This window comes from Drosophila elegans, unplaced genomic scaffold (genome assembly GCF_018152505.1).
Source record: "Drosophila elegans isolate 14027-0461.03 unplaced genomic scaffold, ASM1815250v1 contig_208, whole genome shotgun sequence".
Taxonomy (NCBI): domain Eukaryota; kingdom Metazoa; phylum Arthropoda; class Insecta; order Diptera; family Drosophilidae; genus Drosophila; species Drosophila elegans.
In genome coordinates, this window is record NW_024545578.1 from 8,963,840 (window position 1) to 8,973,264 (window position 9,425).

The 9,425-nt window shown below is 39.4% G+C and overlaps 1 protein-coding gene across 1 annotated transcript; it reads left to right on the plus strand.

The window, feature by feature from the left end:
- The first annotated feature begins 2,076 nt into the window (after nt 1-2,076).
- LOC108146675 lies at nt 2,077-2,879 on the plus strand. The gene is made up of 4 exons (XM_017272728.1): nt 2,077-2,208; nt 2,267-2,499; nt 2,561-2,671; nt 2,732-2,879. Exons 1-4 carry the CDS (start codon nt 2,077-2,079, stop codon nt 2,877-2,879), a joined length of 624 nt encoding a protein of 207 aa, XP_017128217.1.
- The last annotated feature ends 6,546 nt before the right edge of the window (nt 2,880-9,425 follow it).

The window sequence follows — 9,425 nt, forward strand, 5'->3', positions numbered from 1 at the left end:
TAAATATAATTTATGACTGCATACAAAGATAAAACTTCTCTTTTAAGACATACCGTTCAGATGTCGAGGACACTTAATCATCCACATTGTGTCAGATTAGAGATTATTGAATTCATAGGAAATTGGAAATTTCAGCATTTCCTTGGAAAGTGACAAAACATTTGAATTTATTATTCAACTAATCAAGTATTTATTAGAATGCCCCGGGGGTTGACTGACACCGGTAACAGCTACAGTGGCATCCCCCGGAAACATTTTCCTTCACCTCGGCCACCCTTTCACTTGGCACACACTTTCACTTATTACCGTTTTCCGGCAGCCCCCCAGGGAAGGTGGCCACGCCCAAATGGCGACCCAGCACGTAACCCAGCGGGTCCCGGTCCCTGCCCGGGCGCTATGTGCCCCACTTGGACACCGTATCTGTTTCGGCTTATCTGCCTGAGCCCGAGCCTGTGACGTGTCCCGATGTCGTTAACTCGCGCGTGTGCCCCATGTGTAGCATTTTCACCTGTCAACAATATTTCATGCCCACTGTGCATTGTGCATTAGAATGACGCCGCCAACAGCTGCCCGTTCCCGTATTTTTCGTATTCCCGTTTTCCCGTATATGGGTATTACCCATTCCCAAAAACCCGATTGCTTTCCCTTCCGCCACTCTCTCTTTTGTTAACCATCCCCTTGTAGGCTGCAGCGCCTAGAAAAGTTGATCAGGTGGAACGGCAGCGTGTAACGTTTACGCCTTTTGGCTTGCCGCTTGGTTTCCGCCTTTATTTTTGCCTTTTGCGAAATTCCCCGTTTTCCCACTCAGTCTTATCAGCTTTTGCTGCCTGCTTATCAGTGATGTCAAGTACAACAGCACGGGAAAATTAGAAGAAATTCGGTAAATATAAATACTTTATTGTGATAATAATAATTCGGGATTTCGGCAAACTCTTGTTTGGCTATTAACTTATTAGTTTACTACCACAGAACAGAAATCAATGAAAGACTCCTATTTTTAAGGTGTGCTATTAGATCAGAACATTAGATACAGTTTTCTGAATGTTTTAGAAACAAGAAATAGTAATAAGTTACATATTTCTTAAGTCTACATCTATCTTATTTTTAAATACTTATTTTTAAATATTCATAAATTTATTTGCTTCAGCAGAATTAATGTACATATTGTAATTTTATTTTCTGTGTGAACCTTTCTTAAACTGAAATTGACCATACTGAAAGAAAAAAAATTTGCCACTTGAAAGCAATTCTAAAAAATATGCTGGCTATAATATTATTGATTTACAATCTTACTTCTTATATAGATATTTATGATACATAACATAATTTATACAAAAAAGGCAAAATTAAGTTAAAATATGGCTAGATGGACATCACTGCTGTAAGGTGTACACACATGTTTGTCCTGCGCCTAATTTCGGGTATTTTGGATTGCGTGCACCATGCGTCGCGTCACGTCGCCTGCGACTTGCGTGCAGCAAAATAACTGCTTCGTGTTGGCAGCTCCACGGCTTTGTTGTTCCTGTTGCCGCTTATCATGAGCAGACCGAAAATTGCCATGGCAACAACAAGTTGAAAACGCAATTTTCGGCTTTTGCATTACAGTTTTACCCCACGAACGCAAAGAGACCAATCCGCCCTTGGTTTTTGGAAGTCCCTGAGTACAATACGGGTAATTTGAATGAAAACAGATGTGTGGATAGATTATTATATTTACGTAGATAACAAGTGCATGCAAATATATCATGCCTCCCTATTTATAAAAGAGCATTTTATATAGGAAAAATATCTAATAAAAGCGTTTTTAATATATTCATTAGAAAAAACCTCAAATCAAGGTTGTAATGTAGCAAGTATACTAATGAAAGCATAGCAAGGTAGAATTTTTTACATAAAAGTTATTAAAAAGGTATTGTTTTAAGCCATAGTTAATAGGTATATGGCATTTTGCGTTCCAGTCTTACATCCAATGACCCAAATGTTACTTATCCAATTTGCAGAATGATGCTAATTGTAGAAGAATCTGTGTTCTATTGGTAGGTCTGCACTGAGTTTAGTTTGAGTTTAGCTACCGACATGAATACATCTGTGTGGTTTTCATTTTGTGCAACACTTTTCAGTTTTTTGCAGCAAACTATCACACAAGATGTCCATTCCAGAAGTAAACGATTTTTAATATTTCCTCGGCAAGCGCCCACAAGACACCAGGTACTGTTTCTCTAAACTCATACAAAAAAAGTTACTGATTAGTAATTTTTGCTTCTAGTTTATTGCTGGCATTGGTATCCCTGCCGATCTTGAGTACGAATCACTTACAGTGGGTTACGTTTTAAAAGCAGAGTACTATCTGCCATACAATGCAAGTGTCTATAGGCAAAACCCACTATTTCCCGAATATAAGCCAAATAAGATAGACGCCGAAAAACAAAGAGAGTTCTTTAAGAAGCCTACGCATCTTCGTTGGCAAATATACGACTTTATCGAAAATATGCTAAATGGGTGAACTCTTATTAACATACAGTAGCAATAAATAAAAATAAATATATATTTTTCCAATTAGTTACGGCTTGAATGGACACGAATGTCTTTTGGAGGCCATATGCGAGGCTAATAGTATACAATTTGCTAAGGACTTTAGCACTGCAGCTGAAATGTTGCACTTGCTTTTAAGGTGCGTTTTTTAATTTTATATCTTATCTTATAATATTAATTATTTGTTTTTTCTCTAAAGTCCATCTTCGACTTTAAACTCTGATTCGAAACAAGCACGGGATTTTATACTCGCAGAAAAAGAAGGAGCCCTAATGAACTGTGCAAAGTATGACTGCAATACTAAAATCATTGATTGGTTTTCTTTTGTCAGAGAACTAGATTTTTAATTTTGGCAACCAATTAACATGTTAATTTGTAAAATAATAAAATTTGTATCTTACTTATTGAGTCAGTTTTCTTATAATCAAATTCATCGAAATGGCGTTTTTTACCTTTTTATTTTAGAAGTCAAAGGCCAGGAACTTTATTGAAATTCGCAGATGCAGTCTGCCCGGAAGCTTCGTCCCCTTCAAACATATCAATAGCCACCTGATTCACCTCGTTTTCCCCCTATTTCATAGCCGGAGAGTTTCAATTTAAAATTCATTGAAATTTCGAACGTTTCTGGCCCGCAGACATGCCAAACATGGAACACAAAAAGCTGCCCCGGGTTGTTTATAGGATTTGTCAAACGTTGAGACAGGAAAACACAAAAAATAAAAGCGACGAATCTCGCCGGCGCGTCATAGTCATCACCCTGACGAAATCCCGGAACACAAAGGATGGACAGGGTTGATTGCCTTTTACAGTTTGCAGTCGCACCCACGTTTCCAAGCCCCCCGCCCCCCTTTTCCACCCGTCTTTTGTCGCATCGCATCAATTAAAGCATTACAATGTCATAATCAAAATGACAAATAGAATTACGCATGATGGGAAAGGCAACAGCCGACGGAGCTAACTCCGCTTGCGGTGGTTGATAGCCGGCAATCCCAGTCCCAGTCCCAGCACCACCCAGTATTACCCATTCCGCAGGACTCATAGCATTTGATTCCATGCCGTCCATCCCGGTGTCGTTTTTTGTTTCGAGACACTTTCCCAATTGGACCGAGTGCCAGACACCTATTCAAATTAATCCTTTGTAAGCCCGGCAGCAACATCCACCACCAACACCACCGACCATCTGCAAGGTGCAATGCGAGTCCCGGATTCCCTGGGGAAGGGTGACAACCCTGGCCCCTTTGCACTTTTCTTCTTCATGTCAAATAACGGTTATTACGCCGCATTATACCAATTGAGCGTGGACTTTAAAAAGGCTTCTCTGCGATTACCAATCCCCGATGATAATGATAATGGAAACAAAAGTGAAGTTTTTGATACGGTATGACTTTTTGGGAATACCCTTATCAATACCCTTGAATATGTTTATATTAAAAATATCCAACAATTTCCATGCTTAGGTCCTTTTTTTGTTGGACCTTTTTTTGTGCTTAGGTTAGTAATTAGTAAACAAATCTTTGGAGTGTCAAGACAGCTAAAAATGAAATAAAAATTATATTAGAAACTAAATTTACTATTAAAGACTAAAAACAAGAATACGTTCAAAAAGAGTATAAAATGGCTTAACGTCGATTATCAAACCCTGATGACAATGAACAAATTATCAGTTATTCCGCACATGCTTAAAAGAAAGGCCAATTCCGGGAAAAAAAAGTTTTAATCACACTTTGGCTCGAGCTTCTCTCATTAAATTTTCCCATCCTCTTGAATTTTCCGTCCTTTTCTGTTTTCTTAATTTGCGTACAAATTATTTGTCAGAGGGTAGAAAAGGCCCCGCACAGCTGTGCCAAAAAGTTAAGCAACCGAAAACTCACATCACAGGGAAAATTCTTTCCACTTTGACATTTCCTTGGACTTATTCAATTACATTGTGTTTTCCTTATCTTTGGGTATCCCTCTTTGGGATCCGTTATGATTGAATGTTGGAGTATAGAATTTGGGGCCAGCTTAGGGCCAATTTTTATTTTGGGTGAAAAACTTTTTTTTGGCAATTTCGTAACGTTAAATTGAAAAATTTTCGAGGGATTACTGAAGTTTAATATGGAAACAATAGCATATAAATAAAGGCCCGAGGAGTTCTCACACTTCTGTTGGAAAGAATGGGAGAAATTTTCAAGGGAATTATTGCTCAAAGCTTTAAGTGATTATAAGCTTGGAATCCCCTATAGATTAATAATATTGCATTAAAAAATTTATTGTATATTTAATAGTTTTCTGAAAAGTAGAAGCCAAAACCTCATGCTTTCAAATATGGGTTTATAAGGATAACTTTTGTTATGAGTTTAATATTTAAAGCCAACTTTCCGCTTTGTTAAACACCATCCAACCACATTCCGATCTGCCAACTCCAAACCAAATCCTTTCGAAACTTCCTGCTATGGCAAAACCGACACAAACTCACCTCATAGCAGTCAAATTATGTCAAAAATGAAGCATTTCCCTCACCCACGACATCATCTGCCGCCTGATGGATGACCCTAACACACAGAAGTGTTTAGGCCGGGAAAAAAGAGGCAAAACAAAATCAAACCAAAAATTGTGTATAAATATTTAGCTGTAAGCTATTTGCACTTCATGCTTGACATGCCACAACAGGAGGCAGCAGCAATCTACTTTTAAAATATGTTAATGCCCATTTTACCTAACCAAAGCTTTTGGGTGGGCTTTATACTGGACAAGAATACCTAAGCTGAAATATTTCTAAACTCGTTGCGTTTTTGTTGTTTCGTTTTTTGCACCCAAATAGTTTGGGCAACAGCACAAACAAAAAAATAAAAAATTGTTTTCGGAAAATAAATCAAATTGCTTATCAAAGAGATGATTTAGTGGTTGCCACAGGGTTTTTGTAGAAGGGAGGGTTTCGCCTTGGATCAACTTTAATAATTGCTCAAGTTGTGGCCTTTTGTGGTCCCGAGCCATAAGTCAATAAAACGGGGCAAGACGCTCAAGTTTGAGGTGCTCTCGAGAACACTTGGCCCACTCCTTGGACTCCCAGGTGGAACGCATCATATTATTATTATCTCTTGTGAAAATTTACGAGATCAAAAATTAAAATGCCCTCGGGGGGCAACGAGAAGAAGTGCTCAAGAAATTGTTGCAGAAAATAATTTTATGGCTGGCCAAGGGTTGCCCCCTAAATAGGGGTTGGGGCTCTGGCTCGGGCCAAAGTAATCTATAACCGCATCGGGGTGGCCGGTGGTCGGTGGTCGGCATCCTACATCCCTGCGGGCTTTTGCACGCTTCAACTGGCAAATTGTCCATTTATTATGCGGCAACGCCTCTTGCACTCTCCGTTTAGAAAATGAAGTGCCTGACGCCCCCCGAAAAAAAGAAGTGAAGGGCATTAAGACAAGCTGTCGGGTTTTGGTGGTACTTTTTTTTTTTTTTGTTTTGGGAGGGGGCGGTGGATGCACTTAAGGTGCAGCATTAGCCGCACACTTTCGGCCAAGTGAGCGGAAGTTGCACAATTAGAAGAGCTAGTCAAAGTTTCGGCCCGGTTACCATCTTGGCTTTTTCCATGCATATTAAAAATAGTTTTGGCCAGGACTCTCCTTTCTGCACCCAGCTGTCTGTGAAATATCAGCAGCAGCGCTCCGTCGATATGCATTAAAAGTTGCTGCCTGCCATTACATAAGATATTAGTTGAGACAGGTCAAGGATGAACGGGACCGGGAGCAAAAAATCCTTTCCGGACATTGAAAAATTAGAAATATTTCACCTGACAGGTGGGCGGTGGCCGTGGTCAGCTGTTTTGCATTAAGTCGGAATATTGCTGGCAACAATTTTATGCTGCTTTCAATTTTTGTTTCCTTTTTTCGATGTTTTTCATATTAAACAGATGGCTTATTCGGGATAAGTTATAAGTCCGGAAAACGAGGTCAAAGTAAAGTGAACGCCAGGGAAAATTAAATAGAGAGTAGTAGAAGCTTTCAAACACTTTTTGATAAAAAAAATTGTATGAAAATTTAAATGAAATAAAACTTAGGTAATATTAAAGATTGCATTGCCAACAAATTTAAACAAAGGTTAAACCAAAGTCAATTCAACCTAAAGCTCAATTTAAAAGGTCAATTTTTTTTGTTAGCATAGCATTATCTATGACTTCTCGTTAAAAGTAATTTTCTGCTAAAAACGCTTGAAATTCATAGAGTGCACATTTCATTTATTAAGAAATGCCCAGTAGCAATATTTGAAAAAGGGATGCCCGGGCTGCTTAAAATGTATATATGCCCGGGCTGAGGCCATTACTAGAAATGCCAAGTGGGTTTCACTGTTCCACTGCCGATGTCCAGTTAACGCTTCAATGGTGGCGAATGGCTAAATTCGGGCGCATAAAGTGAATTGTTTTATGCGCCGAGCGAAAGTCTTTCTCCGCCGCTTGCCGAACAGTTTTCCTTTTTGAAAAACGAGTTACACACGTGTCGCAAATGGTAGGGTTGCCCCTCAATCCATCCTGTTCTTTCGGCCAGGGTAATCGAAGTGAGTGTGGGATTGTGTGCGGGATCCCAAGAAGCTTGATGGCCATCCAGGCTTCATAGATTATGGATGAGTTTCATAATGAGCCAATTTATACAAGTGTTTCACATATGCGTGGGTGTTGGCCAGGATGTGGGTGTATGGGTGTGTGCGTGTGCCTAGGGTTGCCACTGCGTAGGGCCTCATCAAGGATTCCAGCACGACTGTCCAAAGTACTTAGTGTTTGATCTCTCCTGGCTACTACTCTATGAAAAGGACTTACTGGGTATATGAAAACAAAAAAATTAGTAGAACAATTTTTATTTCTTAATTTTTTTAATAAAAACTATAAATGTTACAATATAATACAGAATATTAAATAATTTTTAAATAATTTATCAAATTTTAATTAAATGAGTTTATCAAAAGGTAATATATTTCAAATATTTGTAGAGACTAAGTTATGCCTCGAAAAAAGTATTGTATATAAGTATTTACTTTTAAATGAATATAATTATTATAATAATTATTCTTAATATATAAAAAACAATATTTGAACGTCCAAATTGTACACTTTTAGTCTATCAATAATACGGCATAAGCATACATCAACTTGTACAAACTGTGCCAAAGAAAGAGTATACAAATTGTTAATCTTGAGATCTAACCTTCAAGGCTGGGGCTTATTTTTTTTGGCACCCAGGGGCTGTGGGGCAATGATATATGACACCCCCAAGAAGCTGCTGGCCAAAACGCCATTTGTTTAAACCAGACGAAGCGAAGCAGCAAAAGTAGAGGAATCCTCCGCCACTTCACAGCTTCCATTTGAATGCGCACATGTCGGGGGCAAGTGAGCAACACATGGCTCCAAGTATCGCAGTATTCCTTACCCCTGTATCCCAGTACCCAAGCATCCAGGGATCCTGGCAGCAGTTGGGATTCGGCAATTGGGATTTTGGGGACCCGGTGCGGACAGCAGCTGTTGCCCCGAACTGCTCGTCCTGCTTGAGTGCACGCGTCAGGTGACAAACTGGTGCTTTCTTGGCTCCTTTTTTGCTCCACTCGCCTGTTGACAAAAGCATCGGCAGCTGTTGCTCCTGCCAACTTCTTGGGGCAGCGTCATTGGCTTGGGCAGTAAACAAGTCGAGTTAACTCAGGCTGAAACCGATATTTGGCTACGCAAAAAAAAGAACACTTGTTGCAGTCAGTTGGAGTTCGCTTGGAGTAAATTGTGGGACTTTAAAAGCCAATCAGCTCTAAACTTAGCTATAGAAATAAATAAGTTTACTATAATACATTCTTAATGATAAAATACTTAAATTTGATCAATGCGGTATTATTCATATAAACATTACCTATGAGTTTTAAGTAAATATATATTATATTGTTGTACCCTTAAAGTGCAATTTTTTCTTGAGTTCCATTCCTATTCCTTATCCTTCAAAATGGTTTACTATTAGGAACCGCAAACTACAGGGTTGAAATTCCCTTTCCTTCTGGATCTTTAAGTTCTGTTGAAACTTAATTCGAGCCATTGTTAAGCCTGAGACTTTTGGTGTCTTCTCAATTTCGAAAGCAATTGCCAGTTCCACCATTGTAATTGTGCTACTCCAAAAGCTGCCAGCGTTTGCAGCTCTTTGCCAGGCTAATTTTACGGTAATTTTCCAAAGCATAGAAGCCAATTATTCACCTGTGTGCCGTGCTGTGGGAGCTGTTTAAATTGAAAGGATTACTCACGCTCCAATGGAGCTCAGACACATTTCAGGTGCGAAGAGGGGGCGAGGGCGTGGGGGTCCTGTGTGTCTGTGTGTGTGTGTGTCCTCTTTGTAGCCATTTCATTTACACATTCATTTTGGTATTGGCATTTTTTCATTACGCTGACATTGAACGCTGAAGGGAGACGGCTAAAGTGAAGTGAAGTGCCCAGGTAACGGCGTCAGTCAGAGAGCAATTGAAGCGATTTATTGGTGTCATATGACAAGCATCGGGGTCGCCACCTGCCCCGCCCACCTACCGCACCCCGCCCACTGACTTTCCTTGCTACTTGCGTAATAAAAAGTTCAAACATTAAAAGCTGACGATGCTGTGGAAGCTGCACCACCTTTTCCCCATCTCATTTTCAGCCCTGAGTCCTTTTCCATCTTCTTCTGCCATCGCAAGTTTCAAGTGTCATCGCTGTCAAGTGCACTTAGAGAAAAATTGCTTACATATTTTTGGGGCTCACTGATGAGGCGGATTGACAAAGTATCTTAAAAATAAATGGCAGCAGTAGTTTAAAAATGAACGAATGCTAAAAAAAATCGACAATTTTTCTATCGACTTTTTTCTTTGAAATATGTAAAAATTGTTTAAAAAATTGGACAAGAAAGTGTGTCTTTATA